Below are 25,303 nucleotides of genomic sequence, written 5' to 3' on the forward strand. Positions count from 1 at the left end.
TTTACATTATTTACTGGGATCTGCTTGGAAAATACTTTCATGAACTTGCAGAAGATGAAACTACAAATCTGAATGTCAAAATCCTACCCAAAGACATAGAATGCTCTGCCTTATCTCTGGTGTCACCCCTCTCCTGGGATGCTGGCACGGTCCCACTTGGTCCTCACCCATCAGTCATGCCCAACTCCAAACCAACACCATTCCAGGGACTCCCTGCAGTCCCATTTTCCCAACTCTGTTGCTGTAACTCTGCTGGAAACTCCCGTTTTCCTCAGAAGAACATTTGGGAGCCCAGGTAACCAGGCAGACTGGGGAGGAGGTGGAGAGATCCCCACTCAAGTCCTGTCCTGCCTTGTGGTAGGTAGGAACACCAGAAGGTGTTAGACCAGCTCTGCAAGGCACATCAGGATGAATACACCCCACAGCTTACGCAGAACCAGCGAGACCAACACTTCGAAATTATTTTGCTCCAGAGGAAGAGACATTTTAGAACAAATTTAGCAACAAGGAAATTCAGCTGCACATAAATCAATAACATTTCCAGAGGTTTAACATGACTTATGTAAAAGCTGTTCTTTATGTCTAATTTAGGACTGTTGTTACAAGCTCACTCAACCAGATAAATTTATGGTCACACACATTTATGGAACAAGCCTAAATCTCCATGCAGAACTTGCTTTTACCTTAAATAAACCAATTTTACTGAGTAACTAATTTTTATTGGTCTGAAGGCCCATTGTTTAAAACAGGTTTCTTTGTAGATAAGAGATAGGAGCCCAGATGCTCATTTCAGATACATGACTGGAGCTCAGATGAACACCAGATCCATTTGCTCAAGTCAGAGCCTGATCTGAAAGCAATAAATCACAACTTTTTGTTTTATATTTAAGTTATGCTATTGAACTTCCTCAGGCCTTTGGAATTTTCTATTTCTAATTAAAAAAAGAAATCATATTCTTGGCTGATTAATGACAGAAGCTGCTTTTATCTGTGCTAAACCAGTTCTTATTTAGTGTAACACTGAATTGAGTTGCAGTTCTAAAAGAAGCCATCAAAACAATGAGGGATTGATTATTTTTTTGGCGAAATTTTATAAAATAAGATAGCAATGAACTCTCTATACAGCTTCCATAAAGAAAAATGCAGTAGCAGATGCATCCCCCTTCACCTTCAGCATCTACCAGAGGACTGTAAAAGAAAGAAGAATTCCTTCTGGGAAGGACCAAATGGAAACAAACTGAGATTTCACTTTCAACATGGAAAGGAGTTTTGCAATCAAATCATACGTGATGCACTGAGAGTTGGCTCAATCCAAGAAGGCAGTTCCCATTCTCACCTTGCTGCAGGATCATCTCCATGCAAAACCTCTAACCAGAATAATTCCTTAAAATAAACATTAGCACTCCACGGCCTAAGGATGGCACAACCTTTTCCTCCATAAGTCTCAAGAAGACCACCCTCTGAAAACTTCCCAATATCCAAAGGAATTTCAGGAAGACAGCATCCCATTTCTTGTTTGGGGATAGAGTAGGATGCTGAAGATGCTTTGCTGTGTCGTGTCCCCCATCCACTGTCTGTGGGCTGTAAATTCACGCAGTCCTGGGGTTGCTCTGAAAACTCCTGAATTCTGTTGCAGCCTCACAGCACGTTCAGGACACCTCTGCTTCAATTCCTGAAGAACTGGTACAAGTCCTGAACTAACAGCACTTCTGGCCATTAGGTAGCACCACAGTATCAACTCAGATTCAAGGATTCTTTCCAGGTTTGCCACTTTTTGGTCATTTAAAACAAATCACTTCTGTATACATTTCACATTTTCCTTTTTGTTTAAACTTGCAATATCTTCTCCCTTAATAAGCACTACAAAGCTTATTTAGTACTTGCAAGACGCCAACAAGAAATATTTCATTAAAAAATCCAAGTTATTTATTATAATAGTAAGTTTTATAGGCTTCTTTATTTAAGGCTTGAGCCCTTGCAGTGTTTTGTAAGCAGGGTGTGAGGTAGAACCAGCACACAACTTCTCGTGTGTCATCTTCTCCACCTCTACGCTGCCTACAATGCTTGGAAATCTACACAAACACCCAGAGAACCCACACAGCTTTTCCATATTCCTGAAAGGGGAAGAGAGGCTTTCCTCATGTGCTTGGTATGCCCTAATTCTGCCCAGCTGGAGAATATTTTCAAAAAGAACCATGACAGCCTCTGACGTACCCGGCAGTCATCACCAACGCCATGCAAACTGAATCCAAAAATAGAAGACTGAGCTTCGGAGAGAGAGAGAAAGAGAAAGAGACCTTCCCATCATTTGCAACAAGGAAACCACCTTGGCTTATCAGAAAGCAGAAGTTGCTGGGCTGAGGCAGCGTTTGTCACCAGGCAGATAACGTGGAGGTTGCTGCTGGGGAGCTGCCCCAACATGTTCTGTAATGAGGTTTCACAGTGTTCTGCTCTCCTACAGCATGGAAATGTTATCCAAATGTGGCTGGCTGTACACAGGGAATTCCTCAGAATATTCCATCATGATACACTGACTTTCAATCTGACAGAATGCCACAGCTGAGCTGAATGGAAATCCCCAGTTATCTGGCTACTCAGATTTTCACTGCTCTTCCTCATGGCTGTCCCAGCCTACCAGGCTGCAGAGAAAGCATTAGATGAGCAAGCAGTTCAAAGCAGTTGTGGAATTTATTGCAAACATCAGTGGTTTTTACTGCAGTAAGGTCTTGCAGTTATTCTCACTGAAGGCTTGATGCTCATGGTACAAAATCACTGCTAAAGATTCCCATCATCGACTGGTGCTGTTCCAAGTGCAACTTGTCCTCTGGGATCTTAAGCTCTAAACTTTCACACCAGGAGAACACAAAAACTCAAAACTTGAACCAGACAAAACATCTAGAATTCAATCCTAACTTTAGGATTGACTTAAAAGGTGGTCTTGGACAGTTAATTGAGTTTTCAGTACCACATCAATATAATGGGTAGGGTGTTGTAACTAGCATCGATATTCAAAATAAAGTCAGGCCTTGCTGAAAAAATAAAAAGGTACTCAAAATGCAAGAAAAATCTATCCCACACATGTCTTTATTTTCATGAAGGGATCTGCTTTCCTTTTCCTTTTTTCCCCAAAGGGATTAGTTTTTCTTTTCCCACAGAACAACCACAGCAGTGAATACAGATCCCATTTTTTAAACCTTGTCATGTTTATTCACCCACAATCTTCCATCCACTGCTACATTCCCTAGAAATAACATGGACAAACCTGGAGACATTTGCAAATATTTCAGATATTTCAACTGCATCCAGGCCAATTAACACAAAAGCAGGAATAATATTTGATCCCTCAGGAAAGCAGGGGACACCCCTAGTCCTCCCCTCACCTACATGCTCTTCACAGGATTCTACTATAGAAGTAACTACAGTGTACTACTATTACAGTAAATCCATTCAGTGCTGGGTTCCCTGCTGCTTGGTCATAATTCTAATTCTTGGTCATCCTTCCCTTTTTTTTTTTTTTCTGGTGAGGAGAATGAAGGAAGAATTCTGAGCAATTTGTTTTGCAATCTCCACCTCCTGCTTGGTTTCCAAACCACAGTATTCACACACAGCTCTTCCACAACCGTATTACTTATGTATCTGTGCCTTCTTCCCACCAGAAAATTACCTTTGCTTTAAGTGTATGAGGGTGTTTTGTGGGCAATAAGTGTAAGTTTAAAGTTAAGCTGCTGTTACTAGACTGTTACTGGTACCAGTGAAACAGGTTTCTCACGATGCATCACAACAAACCTTCCTTTTAAATCAAATTGTTTAAAGCACATTGCCAGTTTCTTGGGTTTGTTATTTATGATAAAAATGTAAAAAGCCAGAGCTAAGCTATGTACCCAAATTCATGAGCTGTTGTGATTAAGAGCAGATGAGCAGCAAAGAAAAAAATTACAACAGAATGAAAGAGAAAAGTGCCAAACCAGATCAAAGAAGTGAGTGAAGAAGCCTGGAAAGACCTATTTAGTTCAGAATCTTAACAGCTTTTTAGACAAATAACAAGAGATCCCACTGCCTTCAGAACACAAGAGACCTTCATCCTAACACTGCCTTTCTGCTATGAGGGTATTTCACAATTATCAGTATTCCCAAGAATGGGAGCAGGGGGGTATTTGTGGCACAGGACCTTTGGAACCAGTTGGGGGTATATCCACATCTGGGGAGCAATGCTCCTGGACCACTTGTCCCAGCTCTGACCCCAAATCTCTCCAGCTACTCACTTGTATTTGCACTTCAAATGATTTAATATCCTGTTAATCTAGTCTCAGATTAATATATTCTGAGACAAAAGCTATAGAAGAGAACTTTCCTTCCCCTTTTGCAATCCCAAACTCCAGTTCCACTGTCTATGGTCACGTTTTTGGGAAGGCTTTTTGATATTTGTGCTTGTAGAGAAGACACCAGATACAACTGCAGTAGGATCAGAAACATGTAAGTACATGCTGTGTCGGATAAAACTTTACAAATTCCCTCCTAACACTTGGGGAGGCAATTAACCAGCAGCAGGGCTCAGTTCTGCAATGAGCAAAGTTTAATTAATGGCTTTCAGCACAGTGCAGAGGTGGTTTCTCCAGAATCCTGGGAATGGGAGAAGCTTACTCCTGTCTGGATTTACAAGCAGAGTACCTGTACAAACCAGCAGCTCAAACATCCCACCAGCTAAATCCCAGGACACTGATGACGAGTTACACGGGGAGCTTGCATGGGGTTGTATTGCTTTATAAAAAGGGTTTTACCAGCACACGTTTCAGATGACTTGAGAGCTCAGTAGTAGCTTCCTGAATAATGTGGCTGGCTCAAACTCACACCAATAAAACTTTTACACCAGCCCAAACTGCCACCTAGTATTTTAACATCACACATTATGCAGGGAAGCTGTTTTAGAGAGCTTTAAATGCTCTGTATTTGCTCTACTTCCTCACGTCTCCAGCGATTCCGTAGCTGCCAGGAGCAAATGGCACCCAGCTGCACAGTTAGAGGCACAAATGCAACACTTCTCAAGTCCCTCGAAGGGATCTGGTTATTAAACAAAGATGAGAAGCACTGGCAGGCTCTGTCTGGTCAGGAAAAGCCCATTTCTCGCCCTGTGTTTAATATGGGACTCGCCTGTGACAGATGCACAGCCCGAACCTGATTTCAGGGATGCTCTCCTGAATTAGCAGAGCTGCATCCATCGGGACACAGGCAAACCTGGCTCTGAGCCACCTCCAGCTTCTGAATCCTCGTGTGTGCGAGGAATCAAAGGGCTGGTCACATCCCCCGAGTGGAATGAATTAGTTCCTGACAAAAGATAACATTTTCCTGGAGAACGCTGCTCCCTGAATGAGAAAGTGCTGAAAGGGGCTGCATTTCTGAAACGTGAGTGCACGTTTAAGGGTCCCCTCCGGATAATCCACATGTAAATGAGGCAACATTTAGTTGCAAGTATCTCTCGAAACTTAAACTGGCTGCACATTCTGAAAGTTAAGTAAAAACAGAACCACGGGAGAGAACCCCTAATTACCACATAGCGAGGGGACTGATTAAAACCATCAGGGCAGGGATCCTGTGTTTCATTAAATAAATATACCAAGTTGGGCTTTATTGTTATTTTAGCTGATGAAGGAAAAATAAAGTCTACCTCTGCATGCATAAAATTACCTAAATTCAAAGTCTCACTGGCAATAAGGGTAGTGCAGGATTTTTTTCCCCCAATGTTTGTATTTAAGTAGCCCACTACAGTTACTCAGATTAATATGAAATGTTGAAGAACAGTTAACCTCCGGCATTTTTAGCATCTACACAGAGACATTTCTTTGGATTTCACATAGCAGGGTGTAACTAATAAATGCAACATTAAAATACTATTTTAATTATTTTTTTAGCTGAAAGCAGAGAGGAATTACCAAGCATTTTGGTGTAAGGGACAATACCACCATCTTACTCATTCTCTAGCACATGGGGGGGGGGCTTTGCTGTTTTCTGGCTACTGCATTAAGTATTCAAAACTGATTGCCAAGAGCTTGAGCAAACAGCCTTGGTGAGGTCATTTCTGGGTAGCAATTTCACAGGGGGTTTACTTCAATTAGAGCAAGACAGACATGAATTTGTGTGCAGTTCCCTCTTGCTACTACCAAACCCAATTTAGTTCCACTGCCTCAGACAGGAGAACACCATTTTCTGGGATATACCAATATTTGCAGTCTATACCTCATTAGTCAGCATTATCTCTGCTGACATTTTCCAGAGTTTTTAATTATGTAAAAAAAGAAGTCTCTACTCTTTTTCCATCTTCTATTCCTCTGAGGAAACCCTGCATCCAGGAATGGCACTGCTGGCTGATGGGATCCAGCCTCTTCAAGGAAGGGTTCAGCACAAGCTCAACATTTCCACAGGAGAGAAAGTTACAACTCTTATCAGTTATTTGTACTAATTACTTCAAAAGCTCAAGATTTAGGAGCTTTGTTCAAGAGCTGAACAAGTTAAGACAGAATAACTTTCAGCATCACAGTCTCCATCCCCGTCTCTCTCCAAAGTTTATAACCTTAGAAGTAAAATAAATGAAAGTTGGAAGACAAGCAATGTGGCTACATTGAAACTTGCCCAGTCACCAGCATTGCTATTTTAATTGAAATAGAATCCTCTTCAACTGCTTGCTTTTATATTATTGGTCTGTAATTTTTGGTGGTGACGTTATGTTTTTAAGGGTTATGTAAAACTACAACATAATCCCATACCTGTTTTCCTGGGCAAGCAGTGTTTAGAGCCACATTTTTCCAAAGAAATGTTGAATGAGCCTTTGGTTTTTTGTGAAGGCTCCACAATGCAGTGGGTAGAGAAACCAAAATATTTGTTTCTCACTTCTCCAGTTGCACAGAGTGCCTCAATTCTCCAAGTACATAGAGGCAGCATTCATGTCAGTGACTGCAAATTTAGAAAGGGCAACCAGAAGAATTACAAAAGAGAGTCTGCTGTAACCTTCTTTACCATCTTCTAAGCTTAAAATCATCAGGCAGGTTGTGCCTTCAACTCTGGTTGGAGGGACAGGAAAGGAAAGGAGAAAGAAAACAAGCACTGAAATCTGAGACCAGATCTCAGGCAGAAACAGACTCACAGCCAGACTTCAAACCCTTGGTTTTGAAGGTGTCTGGGCAGTGAAAACACTGATATTCTCACACACTGCAATAGCTGTAACTCAGGTGAGTTTGCAAAAAAAACATAATATTCAATTGCCACACAGAAGACTTTAAGGATTTTTGTTGGTTTGATTTTGCTGGGTTTTTCACGGAGTTTTTTGGTGGTTTGGAGATGCAGTGCCTTTTTCATTTTTGTTTCATTTCAGTTTTTTTAAACATCAGAAACAGTTTTGACTGTACCAATGGGTACAAAGGAACTCAAGAACCCCTGCTTGTGGCAGCAAGCATCCCAATCATAAAATGAAGTCGTTTCTCTATGGAAACTCCAAAGGGCTCTCTGAGTTTCATGCTCTGACAGAATGAAAATTCTGCATTTGAAACTTCTCTTTTTCCACCTCCAAAAGTCACAGCCTCAACCACATAACTCAGCAGCACTTTCCAACCTGAAAGGTTTTCTGCACTCAAGGTGAGGCAGAGATGAGAGCAAACCACACAACACAACGTACTGATAATGGTCAGAGAACAGCAGCTGATCCTGAGGTCCAGCTTGCTCAATCCCTTCACAAGCAGCCTCAGCAGGTTTGTGGGGAACACAATTTTAGGCTCCCCACTTCAAGTGGGACGTGGATAAACTGCAGAGAGACCAGATGGTCTCTGCCTGGAAATTGTGAGGGTATAGGAGCTGGGCTTGTAGAGTCTGGCTTTGAGGACACTAAAGGCCAATTTAAAAAGCATCTACAAACTCTCTGAAGGGTGGCTACAAAATTTATGGAGTCAAATTCTTCTATGAAGCAGCACACGATGGGCAATGGCACAAGCAGTGACTTAAGAGCCTCATGCTGGACATCAGGAGAAACTTCTTCACTAAAAAAGTGAGCAGGTTGCTCAGTGAGGCTGTGGAATCTACCACAGGGGTGTTTCCAAGATTCAGAGATGCAAAGCCATCACTCAGCTGATCTAGTTCTGGCAGGAGTCCAACCAAAAGTGGAAATGGACTGAACAACCTCCAGGAGCAAATCCTAACCAGCACTTCAGTGATTCTAAGGCGCACTGCAGCTGAGATTTCCAGCTTGTCAAGTATTGATTTCTATTCCTCCTCCAACCCTTTCTCAGCTTTAATTTATCAGCTCACAATACTTTCACAATGAATCACAAATACTTGAAAAATCCCTCAAAAAATACAAATAACCCCCAAAACACATTGAATTGCTAGTCTATGCAACTTCCCCAATGCTGAATGTAACAGAGCACATATCTATGACATTATTGGGAAAAAAGCCTACGAGATATTTCTATTTGAAACATCTCACTCCTTTATTAAATACTGCTTTTGTCTTAGCTTGTCATCAGCTGAGGAAAAGAGAGGGGCAAAGGAAGCACATAATTCCCCACCAATAAAAATAAACCTAATATTCATTCAACATTTTGAGCAGACCCAAACACTTCAGCAATACTTAAAGCCTTCAACACCAGTGCCTGCACTGCCTGAATGCTGTTACCAAAGAGTGGCTGATGACTTGCATTAGGAAGCTGAGGCCAAAGAATAATGTCTCCCAAAGAAGCCAATTGGAAAAGAAAAATAATAATCGGTGAACAGCTGTGTGATTGCTGCACAACAGTTGTGGGAAAAGCAGTGCAGCAAGGTCAGGTTCTGATCCATTACATCACTGGGAATCAAGACAGGCTCTGTTGCAGAAGGAAGCCATTAAAGATGTGAAATAAGCACTAGAGATGTGAAATAAGCTCAGAGTCCAGTCCACAATCTGCAGGACGGGCAGCAGAACACACTCATTAGCATAGGCACATGAATGCCATTATTCAAACAAAATTAATACTACTCTGCTCTCAGCCCCAGCTACTCACTGTGCCAAGCCATGCGTATTTTAAGAGGAGGCACAACTCAGACCCCAAGAGATCTCATTCTGGTTCACCTCATGCTTTACTAACCCTTCTATCCAATTAAGGCTGCCAGTTTTATGAACTCCTATATATTAATGACCACACAAACCTGACTGTACCCTCCCAATAAAATGAAAATGCTGCTTGAGTACCCTCCTTAAAGGCTGAATGGAAGCTTGGTCCTGTGCTTATGATCCCATTTTGGCTTGCAGAAACAGACAATTGTATTATTAGACGATTAAAGAGCAGGTTTCTGACCAAACCTAATGCTCCCTTCCTCTGTCTCAAAACTAATCTAGGTTTTAATGTTTGATCCATTTACTCACACTCCTCAAAAAAACCCAACTCTGTAACAAGTTAACGTGATTATAATGTAGTAAGCTCTTCTCATGCCATTAGGACTACACAAGGGATATATAAGAAAGACATCCCCAAGGAACTTGGGGTTTTAACTACAGAATAAGTCCTGCTGTAAAATAAGCACTGGGATTTTTGAGGGGAGAGGAGATGCAGAAGCTGGTTAATGCACTGAAAGACTTTTAGGAAAGTGAAGTCTTTTGTGTTAGCAAAACTGAACAAAGGGAAGAAGCCACTATCCCAGGACAAAAATTTACAGAAGATGAGAGTTCAGAGCAGTTCTTTGTGCAGGTATTTATACAGGCACCTCCCACTCCTAAAAATGAGTAAAAGGAGAGTCAACACTTAAACAGGAATCTGTTTTGGTTTCACTCCCTATTATAACTATTTGATGCTCTGAACCTATAGATCTGAATAGACAACACATGTCTTAGGATCCCTGGCATTTCAAAATGTACAAGAGATGCAATAAGTTTTTTTTTTAATAATAAATGAAGGTCAAGCTAAGTGATTAATGAGTTCTTTAATGTGTTATGCTGATTTTGTTCCAAAATAAGCAGCTGCTTTATATGACCTGCCTCATTTCAACAGCAAATCACAAAAAAAGTGGAAGAAATCACTCCCACACGAGTCTCCTAAAGCTCGTGCTGTTCATCACAGAACAAGCCCAGAGAATAACCTGCTGTCCCTGAACATCAGAAAAGTGTCCTCAGATGAACTGTCCACACAACAAATACTACACATTCTTCCAGCTATTCCCTGAGCAAACTCCTCACTAACAGCTGAAAACAAAAAGCAAGGTTAGGAGAGCAGTTGATTATTAATGCAGATACATATTCAGATCCAGAAGTCAAATTAGAATGTGTCTATCAAGCCCTAATTAAGACAAATCAAATACAACTTCTCTGTCTCTTCTAGAAATCACTCTGGGTGACAAAGTCAGCTGAAGCCAGCCCATGCAAGCTCCATGAATATTTTAAAGCAAGAAATATTGTCTCTCCCCCCACACTCCCCCCCCACAATTGGCTCCAGGGACCTGACAACAAAAGATCTCATACCTCTAAGCAAAATACAGATTTTAAATACAAGTGACAGTAGCTTCTCACCATTGTGGAGCATCAGAAAGAGCTGTAGCCCACAACAGATTGTTCCAATCAGCCTTACTCAACCACTCGAGCACTCCTTTGTTATGCACTCTCATCAGAGAAATACTTGGCAGTGTTCACATGTAAATCACCCGCAGCTTTTTGGATCACTTCTTTTAATGTAGAATCAGCTCAAACTTTTCAGAATTGGGATGTTTCCCTAGAATGCTCTTTCAGGAATACAATGCGCTGCTGAGGGCTCAGGCAGATGGCTTGGCTGAGACAGTCTGCCATTTGAACACTGTCTCCCATCAGATTTAAATAAAATCAAAAAGGAAAAGCAGCAAATCTTTCTGACATTATATTGCACATAAAAAGGCAGCAGTTATTGGAAGATCCAGGGTCATGAAATAAACTGCCTCAGTCGCTGATCCCAGGCCCAGGGTTAAACCCTACCAAAGTTTTTAATTTCTAATGGAATTAATTGGTGGCTTCAGTCTCATTCTTGATAAATACATCACCAGTGCATCCAGCAATATTTGGCAGTGTAGCACACAGACCTCACCTTACTCCTGTTCACAGTTCCATTCTTCCAAGCAGCTAGAGAGGCACTACATACACAAGCCAAACTGGAAAATGCCCGGTGAACAAACCACCCTCTCACATGGCTCCCTTCAGTCAGAATGAAAAACCACAGATGGGCCTTGGAGAGAAAGTTTTAAAGCAAGTTTTTACCACAAGAAGTTTGCTGAGCTCCTGTTCTGTCTGTCCAGAATGGCTCCCAAGCACGATGCTCAGTGTGGATTTGATGGAAATTTTAGTCAAGGACTATCTCCTTTACTAAAATTAAATTAGGAACTGCTGGAGAAATTATCCTCTCCTGCATCTGTCAAGGCAGCATAAGCTGACCAGTCCTACACTACACTTTAGACACACTGGAAGCTCTGCAGACTGTGCAGTTCATTACACACAGATTATTGTCCTTATCTCTCATAGGCAGATGATACAACTGTTTGCTCTCCAAAGCAAATCACTCCAGTATTGCCTACTTTAACCTACAGCTCAAGGAAAATGCATTAATAACTCTGACCCTGTGATCTACCCAGGGCTAGAAAGTGACCCAGCTCCCCTAACCAAGCACTTTCTGCATCCCTGTCACTTGATGGGCCATACACACACAGCCTCCCATAGCAACACTGTAGTGCACAGAACCCAGGCCTTGATCCCTGAATATAGAACTAAACCCCCAAAATGAGTCCCTGGGAAGGAGAGGCAGGGGCTCCTCTTCTGCCCCAAGTTCCATTTGATTACTCCTTTCTCCTCCACTTTCAGTCCAGCACGACCAATTAAGCAAAGGCTGAATCAGGCCCCTTGTACATCAATGGATCATTTGAAGTTCTGCACGTTACTTTACGTGGAAAAAATTCCAGCTTTTAAAAAAATGAGCGTATAAAACATACCAGGACATTTAAAGCGCGCGGGCACACACAAGGCAGCTTTGCTTCTCCCTGCCTGGTGAGCAGAACAGATAGCCTGTTCTCTGAAACTCCCTTTTAACTGCAAACCTTATACAGGCTGTGTGTATTTTGGAGCCTTTCCCATCCTACCATGATTTCCTGTCTGAGTCTGCAGCCCATGGCAACAGCAGAAAATTGGAGTGCGGGCTTTGCAGATGGTGCAAGGCCAAATGCCCCGTGCCAGCTCGGTATCTTCTGCCATAACTTAAGAATTATCTAAGTCTTGGCTGTGTGGCAAGGGTTACCTGCATGCTAATAAATTATATTCATTTTCATTTATAAGTTGTGCTTGCCTTAGGGGAGCTCTGGCCTTCTGCAGTGAACGTGAAAAACCACAATCACACAGCCTTGCATATACATCATCACACTATAACAGGAGAATTTTGAATATTCTGAACTGCTATGGAGGTACAAGGAAATTCAGAGTTTAATAATCACTCAATTCCAGCAGGTCACAGGTCACCTCAACTGTTTGAAAACATAGCAAGACAGCCCCCTCCCCAAATTTATGAATGTGCAGCACATACATCATCCCACAAAATAACCTGTGGTGAAAGCTGCATTTCCACGTCTGCTACAAAAACATGAGCCACAGAATTATACACACAGGGAAGAAGTGCCAGAAACAATTCCAAGATTGCTTTCCATGGAGAAATGCTGAGCATGAATCTTCCCTGAGTGGCTTTAATAAGAGACTGCATCTGACTTTGACCTTAGAGAATGGAGCTGGAGGATGGACACACTTTTCCAAATAATATTAACATCAACAAAATAGTAAGATTAACAAAAACCCACCAGTCACCTACACTGCACTCACCAGCACAGCTACAAAACTACCTCAGGGCACAGATGCTTTAAATCCCCCAATCCAGGTTTTCCATGGAAGAAATGGTCACCAAAGCCAGAGCTTCTCCCACCTCAAGGTGTAAATCCCTTAAGTTTATTACAAAGCACTAAACCAAAACCACCTCAGATAAACATGTGGCCTCAATCCAAGCAATTCTGAAACCAGGCAACTGCTTCAGAAAGAATCCAGTCTTTTCTGCTAAGCAAAAATTGATCAAATATCTATTAAAACAAGTGGAAATTATTCCTTAGGCTGCATCAATGTTAAACTTCAAAGTATGCAGCACTTCCTGCATGGACTCTGATCTTCTCTCAGCAGCAGGTCATTGACAACAACTCTGACAAATCTCCTGATCTTACTTCAGGCTTGAACAAAACTGACATCCATTCAAGCCAAAGTTTCAACATATGCTGACAAAGCATAACAGAAATTTTCATAATGCTTCCAGGGGGGAAGCTTTAAAAGTCTTTATATATTCCCAATAGAATGAGATTGTTTATTAAAAACAACAATAAAGATTATTAATTGGTTACTACCATTATAGTTTTTGACCTTCTTCCCTCCCCTCCCCTCTAAGTCCAACAGTCCCTACAGTGCAAATATCCATAGATACATTATAAAATTCATATAACAGCTTAAAAGTACCAGAAACCACACTAAGATAGTAATAAAACTGTATCAATGCAGCTCGGGAGACATTTTTATGATCTCTAGACTAAACAAAGTCGCCAGTGCAAGCTGAGCACAAAACAGGGTGGGGGGCTGGAATGAAGATAACATTCAACCAAAGAGCAGAAATTCAATGTGCAATTCAAGAGAACTTATATCCACCCCCTCAGAGGAAATACGTTTCATTATGTGTTATCTCTCATATTATTACAACAAACACCCATCACTAAGGTTTTGGTTAAGGCCTGTGGTGTTATCTCAGGAAATTGCACAAAAACTGGGAAAAGAAATAAAAAGGAACCTCACAACCACTTGTAAGAGGAATCAAAGATAAAGATGAGTGAACTGCCTAAAAGCAGCTCGAAACCCTGGGTTTTGCTTTCACCTGATATGAGTCAGAGCTGCCTGGAGTACTGAGTCGTCATTTAAACAAAATAAACAAGAAAGTGACTTCTACTAAATTCTAGTAAAACATCAAAAACCCAAATAGTCTGAAGAATAAATATGAGGCAAAACTGGCCCAATTCCCTGCTTTAACTGTCTGCCAATATTCAACTCTTGTCCTTCAGCTCCAATAGTAGTGTGCTTGATTCACAAACAATAAAATGTAAACATAAGAAGAAAATCTATTCACTGTCATCTTGGAATTAATCAGGAAAAAATCCAGAGCTATATAGGATCAAAAATAATAGATAATTATGCCTCTGCATGCTTATCTTTTTAATGTATAAGTCCCAGCATAAACAGAGTTGTATTTTTTTCTTTATTCTCCAGGTCCCAGGCAACAGACTCCAGACTGGGATAGAAATTAAAGTGACAGAAGTATCCAGCATGGACTGTGATGTTATAAACACTGAAGAATGGAACAAGCAGATTATGTCTTCTGTAGTGTTCCTTTCCTCTCATCCCCAAAAGATCATAAACAACTTTTACTTTGATCTTGCACAGCCCCACAGCAAATTTATCAGTTGTTATAAATCTACATCCACAAACTGAAAAGCTACTCTGAAATGTTTATTTGGCTTCAGTTCTTTGTCTCTACCCCAGGATTCTACCACAAACACTCTTCATCATCTCAAGCATTTTAGTGTCACTACAAAAAACTACAGAAATTGGTTAAGTACATTTCCCCCTTTTGTTTTTGTGGTTTTTTGGCTTATGTCAAGGCTTTTTAATTTTTGGACAGGGAGAGCCAAATGCAGCCTCATGACAGATTGCTCTGGCATTTTGCTTAATTCAGACTTGAAGCAGGTCAAGTACAACATGATGTGAACATCAAACAGGTTTTAAGAAAGAGATGGTCCAGGTGTAATAATTAAACAACCAAAACAAGACTGACAAGTGCTCAGGTGTACAACTGACCTCTGAGTGTCTGGGTCAAAGCCACACCAAGAGCTCCAAACCACCCCTGAGACCCAATTTAATGATGCTCCCAGGTTGCAGCCCAGCACCTCGGGCTCTGCTGAGGGGCAATTTCAGAGAAATGCTTCACATAAAATCACAGCACAGACCAACCCAAACCACTGCTCCATGGAGAAGCTCCTCAACAGCATCAGCCCAACCAGGAATCACAGCATTAAGGCACAGGTTTTGAGCAGATGAGGAGGAGGAAGTTTACAATTCTAAGGGGCTTTCACCTGCAAGTACCACATAACAAGTAGGTTTTAGAAGACAAGGATTTTATAGCTCAGAATTCCATTTAATTTCAATCCTTAGTGTTCCCTCCTGAAGAGCACAGCAGTCACATCATCCCCTTTCCTCAGAAGTTACTTCCATGTCATTAATTCCATCCCACATGTCCCAAGCTCACAGAAGTGCAGCCACCACCCTGGCAGGCTGCAGGCAGACACCTGAATTAGGGGTTGACAAAGTCACCTCTGCCTCGCCAAGCTCAGCAGGTCACCTGCTGTATGCCAACCCTTCCCAAGGAGCAGGCTGAGCTCACAGATCCTGCCTGGCTTGTGACCCAGGGCCAAAGGCAAGTCTGGATGTGTTGGGGGTGAAAGGAACAAACCTTTCCTCTTTCTATTGTTGCTTTCTTGGGACAAGTCCTGTGATGCAAACAAGGCAACTCCACTTCAAAGGCTGTCCTCACTCATGTGGTTGAAAGGTCATCCTTCAGGTCCCTTCCAACCTGGTATTCCACAAAAAAATCTACAACTTGGTACCCTTAAATTGACTCATGCTCTCAACAAGGTCCACCAGTTTTATATATTTATATATATGTGTGTGTATATATATATATATACACATATATATATATGTTTGTTCTTTACTTTTTAAATGTAGCTGCTCTTCTGTACAGAAAAGAATCGAGAGTTCTGTTGAAGTACTTTGGCCCCAATTTGTAAATGAAGAAAGCAGGAAGCCACCACTGTCCTAGATGTACTGGTGCCTCAGGCTTGTTTGGATTTATTGGAATGTCATGTTAGGCACTAAGAATCAAAATACCACATAAGTCAATCCCAGTAAAACAAGGGAGCACCAGAAATTCAATTGGTTTTATCCTTTTGTTCATCAGCCTGAATTCTCATAGTTCAACATGAACAAATGGACATTTCCTCATGCTGTCTACTTGTGGGGCAAAACTTCATCAGGGAGAGAGAGGTTTTCCTTAATGTCCAGCTTGCAAAATCCTGAGTCTCCAACAACTGGAAATGTTTATAAATAAGGACCACATACACTGACTGTAAAGCTCAGCCCTGACCAAATGCAAAGCGAGAGTTCAAATGTAAATGGAGAATTATTTTCATCTTGCTTCCAAACATTCATAAGAATTAAGACAGCTGAGAGATTACTGGGCACTGCAGAGTATCCTGTGGGTTTATTGTGTTTACAAGCCTCTATTTCTCTTCTGTTTGATTCTGCTGGCACAACTGACAAATTGCTCAAGAAAAAGTGAAATGTAAAATGCATTAGCCTTTAAGAAATGACAACAAGCTAATTTAGTGAAGATCACAGGATTAATACCACTTTTGGCCTTATCCCATTGTCTTGCATTGCTTTAAAATGACTACTTCAGCACCAAGATTTTGGGTTTAAGCTCCCAAGTGCAAGCAGGCACTTCAGAGGTTCGGCTTTCCCTGCAGTTAATTAAATGTTTGAGTCCTCACCATCCTCCCCTGCAACTTGGAATTGTTTATTGTACATAAATGTTCCCAGTACTTTTACTTATGTTTCCTGCAACAGAGGACTTCATAAACTGAAACATTTCCTTTGAGTTGTTGCAGACCCATCCATTACAAAGCAAGCTGGGGAAAGGGACAGAAAAATCAAACAGATGAAGAAAGCTCTAAATGGACCATTAACTGGAGTAATTGAATCACATGATGTATATCAGCAGAGACAAATTATTACAACATGAAAACATTGCAATAACATTACTACCCAAACAAGATTTTTCAGTGTAAAAAGATGTTTCATCTCAACCCCATTAACAGAACAAAATGTATTTAAAATTCACCACTATTCTTTGTTACTACTGCAGTTAGTTTTGGAATAACTCCAAATTAGGGTGGATTAAGATGTCAAAACAGTCAAAATATATATATGACATCCATGCTCAGGATGAGTGCTGATCTCAAGGAAGAGGAGGATATCCATAATCCTACAGACCAGTTATGGAAGTTGACTGACAACCAGCAACCCTCCCTTGATCAGGTGAGTTGCTGTTTCAAATCACATAAGAAATTAGATGGGGTACATGAGAAAAAAATCCCACTCTGGTGGCTCAATTCAGCAAAATCAGCTGCAAGATCTCTACTTTAATTCCAGTTATTCCAGGATCAGAAGACATGTACATCAAACACATTGCATTTTATTACTAATAACATGAACATTTAGAGCTCATTCCTCATTTTCTGCTGACACACACACACACACAAAATTACATGTAACAGCACCCCGTATACTACACATGTGTTCACTGCTAATCTTTGAGCTAAACCAGCTTTATTTTTCACCTGGAAAATCAATTAATCAATGAACCAAACACCAGAACTCTGTTGTCACTTAGGGATAAAATTCTGTTCTGACCCAAACAATATTAGCTCAGTTCAAACTTTAGGAGTAACGAGCAATTTCAGCCTTGACAAAAGAGGCCACACCTCTTTGTTTCTCCAAGAGAAACAACTCCTCTGTTTCACAGGGTTAAGTTGCCAGCAACAATGATTCCACTAAAAATCTAAACATCAGCAGCATTTGCTGCTGGTAGTTACAGACAGAGGGATTTCAGCACTTGCTCTTTAACAATTTTACTGAAAGGACACAAATTTTATTGCCATGAGGCAATATCAGCAATGTGAAGGATTAATTTAAGACAGAATCATTACATCATTAATTTTCCTTTACTATAACTAAAAATATATATATAGAGACACAGTAAAGTAGAAAAAATAGGCATGTCAGCCTTACTTGCTCTGTACTTTAACATAAGATGCACAATTAAAAACACAAACATCTGCAGATATGCACCTGGTGGTTTGTTTTTTGTAGGAAAGGAGGGCATGTGTGTACAAGCATTAATATTTAGGCTTAAAGAATTTGTCCCTGTGGGTTTGTGAATAGAAATCCAAGCTCTTGGCTGTGTAGGAGTAGAAGCACACAAGGTGGGCTGGGGGTCCAGAGGTGAATGAAGCCAAAGTTGGAACAGGATCATAGCTACACCCAGCTCACCCAACATGGAAATGTGTACATAAGTTACCAAATTCCTGCCCAGGAATCCCCAAAATTGCTTCAAACTCCTGCTTCAGACAAAGTAACACAGAAGACAGAGTTACTTGATTATTTTTTTCTGAAACAATTTACAAGCCACCTTGTAAATTGTACCTGCTGTACCACCATATGAATCCTGTATTTCCCCTCAAATTCATTTATTGATTGCATTTGCAGCTCTTTTCCCCAAAATGCCCCCCTTCCACCATGCAGTGCTTTCCTGAAGACTTGTGGAGCTGATAGCTTATTAAAATTGATGAGGCTCTTGATGAGCACACCAGTTTGTTCAGCTCAGATAACAAAAGGACATTCTGCTTATTGAAATGTCATTATTTTTCCCCCATGCTGCATTTCAATACAGTACCATGACTATGCAGAAATAAAGTTATTTCAGACCATGTGACAGGTATAAAAAGGAATTTTCATCACAGTGTAGCTCTAAAAAATCCTCTGTTAAAATCAGCTATAATTTTTAACTTGTAGTGTGAAATAGAAAAGACCACAGGGTTGGTGACAGTAAATGCTAAGCCCACGTTTGATGTTTGGTAAGGTTTGTCAGTATTTAATATTAGAGAGAAGAAAATTCATGCCTTGTTTAATTCTATAGAGAGTCCAAACCACTCCCTCACACTGTGAGGAAAGGTTACACATTTCCCCCCTCAACCATTCCTAAGAAAACTACCTCAAAACACAAGTAGAATTCTTTCAGGCCCTATTTTTCTTCATCATCAGGTGAGCAAACCACAAGACTCATTTGTGTATTAGTTTGTCCAGGGAGAACTTCAAGTGTTTGGGCTAAGAGGTACATGAAGAAACAGCATTATCAGGTTAAATTCCAACCCTTCCCCCTCTCCTTTTTTTTTTCCTTTGGCAAAACATCTGTCAACACTTCTATCTCCAGAGCACCAGGATGTGCTGATGCATTAAACAGCACAGCAGGTGGACTGGCAGACAGAGGAGTGCCTGACCATAACCAGAGAGTTCACTACAACCCAAGTGCTGTAATTAACAGGGCAATGATATCCAAATGTATTTGCAGTGCTGACAGGTCAGAGTCTAAAGAACCATGCACCAAACACAGGCAGATCAAGTAAAAAAATCACATTCCCAAGGTAAGTTCAGATTTCAGCCACTCTCTCCAGCATTTTAAATTACTAGACACTAATGTTCCTAATTAGAGTGTCTCAAAATCCCTGTGAAACCACTGGGTGCATTTTCCACCACTGCATATATAGATCTCCATGTAAATAAAAATAGGAAATCAAACCTGCATTCCAATTTACACTCGCTTTACCTTTCATTAGCTACATTGTTCAGTAGCTGCTTATCTTTTTTGCTGCTTTTGTTTCATTTTCTTTCCAGCATTGCATTGTTTTTGCAACATCCCACCTGAATTCTGCCTGAGGAGACCTTACCCTTGGGGGCATTAAGATCTCAGGGCCACAGGCTCAGGTCATTCCTCCTCCTTCCAAGGCAGAGCCACCAAGTCCCAAGCACACAGTCAGAACTCGCACTGAGGGCAGAGAACAGCTCATAGAAGCAGCAAAAAAGTTGATTAAAGAACAGCTTCACAGAAAGGGCAAATAAACAAGCAAGACACTGATTATTATTTATTTAAAAATAATATTAAAATTCCCCCTTAAGCACTTACAGAGTTTTAAACTTTACCCTTCACACAGCAGGTGTTGATTAAAACACATTTGTTGTAATACACAATATTGCTCTTTCAGCCTCCAAAGCTTCAAGTGACTGGACTGTGGTCTTTGATGGGAGATTAGTCACTGAAGAAATACAGGTCTAAACCTCAGTCTCATGAGAATTTAGGAAGATTTATGTATTTACTTACTGTTTCTTTGACTCCAAAGCAGCAGGCTGTCCTGATCTAATAATGAAAATGGTATTCAATAGATCATAATGCCAGAAATGTCCATTATGATAATCCCATGCAATCTTCTGCATAGGACAGCGCCATGGATTTCATCCAGGGATTACAATGCTTGACTGGAGCTAGAACTGAACCTCTAAGTGCTTTTTATCTCTGCCATCAAACTCAGGGCTATAAAACAAAACCCAACACACACACACCCCAAGTTTGCAATTTACCAGCACTCCACTAAATGCTTTTACTAGGAAAGAAACGAAAGTGACAGTAAAGCAAGTTTTCCTGTTCCTTAAACAAGAATAAATCCAGTTATTTCACTGCCAGATCTACTTCAGATTTAAATTAATGTAAAAGACAAGATCATTTGAAAGCACTGCGCAGAATGATGTGAATACTACTCATTTACAATTCCTACAGGGAGAAGAATAGAGAAGTTATTTCAAGCTTTTTTGCATCCATATAAAACCATTTGTGGCCTTCCAACTGCAAGAAAAGCCATTTAGAGGATTCACTGACTTGTGTCAGGTAAAACACTAGTGACAGACTGTCACAGGAAATCACAGGATGCCTTCATGTGCGGTTTTATTCAATTTCCAGACTTTAAAAATGCATTCAGTTATTGACAGGATTGATCTGAAAGGCAGGAACAACAAAAGAGGCAACAGAAGCCAATCCTTCTGTGGCCACTGACTGCTTGGCTTTCCACTGTGCAGGAGCGTTATCATAACTGACCATTTGGTGCTCTGAATATTTATAAGCATTTCCCTGCACATTCGCCCTTCTTCCCATTCAACACCAGCATCCATTCACTTACTGCAGTTTTTCCAGGAAATTTCTCTTAAGAAATAGACTAAAGAAAAAAAAAAGCTGAGTGAGGGTCCAACTCTTCGCTTTACACCCAGAACCCGTCCGGCAGAAGCACCGAGCAGAGAAGAGCTGAAATTTACATTTCGGTTCACAGAACCAAAATATTTTACTCCAGGTTCCCTAAATAAGGAACAAGGGAAGGGAAACAAGTCCTCTTCTCAGAGCTGGTGGCAAACAAACACTCCCATGAAAAACGAAGAATGACAAGTGTTTTGGCAGACACATCCCCATACCTCTCTAATCACCCAAGCGCTTTTAGTTAGAAGCGTAGATGTCTGTGTTTGACCTTGAAACTTACAGTTATGCCTTGGAGCAGAGCCAAGAGAACATCCAAAAGGCTCTTCACATTTATTTCACAAGTGTTTAGTAATGCTGACCCAACGGGGACAACTCCCTGCAGTCACCTACTCGTGATCTGAACAAGAGAATTGCCTGGGTATGGAAAAACTGCCGGAAATCCATGCACCCAGGGAGAAGGTGAGTCAGTCCATCTCTGACAATTTCAAAGGGTTTTTTCCGCCTCAAATCAAAACAGCTCCTTTACTTCTCTCGCTATGAGATTCCCTTTTGAAAAGCCCCTTGGTTTTATAGAGTTAAATCACAAACGTATTAAGCATGGAATAGTCGACCGTAACAGAGGCCAGCAAAAGTCATGAAACCGTGGGTGGTACACAAAATACTTTTGTAAACTGAACGTTTCCTGAATTTTCCACGGGAAAAATATGGTATTCCTCAGTGTGACTATACAAAACAAACAGCGCAGCTCCTTAACACAACTGTCACGGCTTAAGCCTTCCAAACTGCTCCTCGCTCCCGTAAGAAGATGCCAACATTCCTCTATCTGCTTAAGTGTTCGGAAACTTTGCTTTCCAAACAAATGGCAGCGGTAAGTACCTTAACACTGTGTTATTCTCATCACTGAGACACCGTCCTACGCTCACACACGCGCTCTTGTTTATGGCAGGAAAGGACACCACAGGTTTCTGCTGGGTTACAAGGAATTCCAAGGTATACAAGTTCAAAGTTTTTGCTCATAAAGTGAATTTTACTACCGCAGAGGAAAAGAAAGATTAATGTTGTTTTCCCTCTCCAGGCTGTACGTGGTAACAGCATCTTTAAGATAAAACTACAAGATACTCGCTGTAAGATAAATTTTGTTTAAAAGAGATATAGTAGTACTTTCTGGACAGCAGCTTGTAAAGCACACTTCATCTTAGGGTTACAGAGAACATATCTGCACGCCAGTTAGAGGGAAAATGCTCAAAACAGCAGCTGGTGTAAAGTCAGATGTTTGTTAGGACAACAGGGCTTGGTTTCCCACAGCCTTTTATAACCTGGTACATCTTAAGGACAGAGCAGGATCGTTCTTGCCTGGCAGGGCTGTCATGCCTGCTTTACGCACACACAAACCGCGACCAAGATGCAACCCAGATGCAAAGAAAACCCAGAAAAACCCCAAGTCCACAGAGGGCGAGGACTTTTACAGCAAAGCTTGCTGGTATGAAGACAACAGACCGTAAAAGCTGGATCTTACCATTAGCGTTTTTCCCACAGATGAGGTGCTCGTAAGGTTGCAACACTCCCCAAAGTTCCGCATCGTTGTTGATAACCATCTCCAGGATTTCAGCCGAGATCTCCCCTCCACCATCGGGGCTCTGACTCGCCAAAACCCTAGCCTTAATCTCTTCCACCAGGTTCTCCATGCAAGCGGTTAGGGAGATGGCCGCGTACTCGTGGATCCTCACCGAGATCCTCGTGTCCACCATCCACCTGAAAAACCTGCCCACCGAGAAGGTGAGGCCGCAGCGGGCGGATTTGCCTTTCCTGAGCCCATCGCCGGCGCTCATGCTGTACAGGGAGAGCGCCTTGACGGTGGCCAGCACGCAGCTCTCGGCCAGGGCCCAGCTCTGGATGAGTTTGATGGCGCTCTGCACCTCGAAGCGGGTGCACTTGGAGTGCATCACGCTGAGCCGCTGAGCCTCCCGCGACACCCGGATCAGGGCGCGCCGCAGCAGCTGCGAGAGCCGCCTGACAGCCTCCTGCGAAAAGCTCCTGCTCTGGCCCTCTCCCTTCCCTTTGCGCAGGATTCTGCCGATGTCTTCATCGGTCCAAGGGTACTCCTCGAGATCCGGCAGCTTAGGGCACTTGGAGAAGATATCTGCGACTTCGGGGTCTTCCGGCAGCACGGTGTTCACGGTGTCCCAGCTGTTATTCCTACTGTTCATGGAGCCCGAGTAGTACCACCAGTTGCCTCTGTGCTGAGAAGAGGTGAAGGCTTGCGAGTTGGACTTGGAAGAAGAGAGACTAAGTGACCTGCAGGAATCCCCTGCCCCATAACCAGAGTCCAAAGTTAAATCCTCCAGGGTCTTCAGAGTCGAGCTGTATATCCCAGCCATAGGAAAGACGGGTTAAGCCAAGCGGCCGCACAAGCGCGAAAGGTGAGGCAGGGGCAGATCCCTAGCGAGCCCCGAGCGGTGCGGGCGGATTGGCAGCACAGCGGGCAGGAGCCCTCCCCGAGGGCCCGGCTAACTCCATCCCGGCGGGAGGCTGCGCTCAGCCATGTCCCGCTCGGGCCGGGGCGGCGGAGGGCGCGGAGGCAGCAGCGGGCTGGGACGGGCGCTCGGCGGCGGCTCCTCCGGCGCAACTTCTCCGCCGCGGCTCCGCCGCGAGCCCCGCACCGCACCATGCAAATGAGGCGCGCGGCGAGCACCAATCGGCGGCGGCGGGGGAACATCCCGGCCAATCACACAAGAGAGGGGCGGGGCGGGAGGCGGGACGAGGGAGGGCGCGGGGAGCGGCCCGTGCAGGCCGTGCGGGGCGGCGGGCGGGGGTCGGCGCTCGGCCCGGGGATGGTGCGGGCGGTCCCGGGGCCCGGAGCCCCCCACGGGCGCCCCCGAGGCACGGCGGCTCCCCCCAAAGCGGGCTGGGGCCGGGAGCCGCCCGCGGAGCGGAGGAGCCCAGCGCGTCCCCGTCCCGCCGGGGTGCGTGGGACGAGCGCGCCCCCGCGCGGTCGCGGCGGGCAAAGCCGCGGGTCTCGCTGTGCTTCGAGCTCGGGTCCTCAAATCTCTGGAATTTAACTTAAAAACGCGCTTTGCGCATCTTCCTACAAGACGCAGCCCCCAGAAGATTTCAAACCCGCTGCTGTTTACGGCCCTGATCCAGGAAAACGCGATAAAGTAAGAGTGCGTGTCCTTGATAATGCTGCCACTGTGACAAAGTGCGTAAAAACCCAAAACCACAGCGCAAAGGATGACTTTAATCTGTTCGTTCCCATGGATTTTGAATTTTGCTCTCTATTGCTGCCATATACTCATTATTTGTAGGATATACATGGAAGGGGTATGAGTAGAAGCCTAAAGAGAGTACATTCCTAACTTCTCACAAAGGACATTTTCACTTCAAAAAGTACTGTCAAGACAGATCTTACACAGTCCTTAACTACAGACTGAGAAAACCCCCAAACATCTTTTCCACAGTAATGTTCCTTACAAGATACAGCTTCCAACTATTATCAGCTCCAAAACCTGATTTCCAGAGTGAAGTTCAAAATGACAAATTGTCTTCGCACCACGAGGACAAACTTGTCAGCAGGGCCTGTTGCAATAGGACAAGGGGGATGCTTTTGAACTGACAGAGGGATGGTTTAGATGATACAGAAAAGAGATTTCCTCCTTCTAAACGACAATGCCTTACAGGACACCCCTTTGTCTTTTTGTACTGCAGTATACACGTTAGTTAGTGTCAATAAAAATGCATCAAAACTATTAGGCATGAATTAAATACTCGAAAAATCCTCTATTTTACTAATGCACTCCTGCTCACAGGATCAGGCAGCTTCTGTTTATACTAAAAGACAAAATATTTAACAAGGCATCCTAACTTCCACTAGCTGAACCCCCAAATTGATTTTTTTTTAAACATAAGATCATCTTTTGTCTTTCTTATATTGAAGCCCAACTATAATGCAGCTCTCAGCTTTTTTATGGCTTCTCCCCATGAAATCATGAACACAAAGGAAAAGTTGTCTAATAAAACAAGACCTAATTCTCTCAAAGTAATTCAAATTTATTTGGAAATCTTAACACCTCAGCACCTCATTTGTGCTCCACTGTCAGCTCAGAAATTGGTATTTTTACTGCACAACTGATGCTTTGCTCAGGTGTTATTTTACAGATCAAAGCTAACTCTGCTATTTTGGTGTATTTTTTAGGCTATATTTTTAAGAGCTGACTATACAAAACTGACAGTAAATGTGGTAAATAGGTCCCTAAATGTGAGACAAGGCAGGACTGATTCAAAAAACCCAGTTT

General features: G+C 42.4%; 1 protein-coding gene across 1 annotated transcript in view; it reads right to left on the reverse strand.

The window, feature by feature from the left end:
• ABTB2 (ankyrin repeat and BTB domain containing 2) overlaps window positions 1-23,663 on the reverse strand; it is a 111,099-nt gene extending 87,436 nt beyond the window's left edge. The window contains exon 1 of the mRNA XM_030948717.1: window positions 22,528-23,663. Within this exon, the coding sequence (XP_030804577.1) occupies window positions 22,528-23,389 (862 nt within the window). The 5' untranslated portion in view covers window positions 23,390-23,663. The remainder of the gene's footprint in view (window positions 1-22,527) is intronic.
• Window positions 23,664-25,303: the final 1,640 nt, after the last annotated feature.

Source organism: Camarhynchus parvulus, chromosome 5, assembly GCF_901933205.1.
Source record: "Camarhynchus parvulus chromosome 5, STF_HiC, whole genome shotgun sequence".
NCBI classification, from domain to species: domain Eukaryota; kingdom Metazoa; phylum Chordata; class Aves; order Passeriformes; family Thraupidae; genus Camarhynchus; species Camarhynchus parvulus.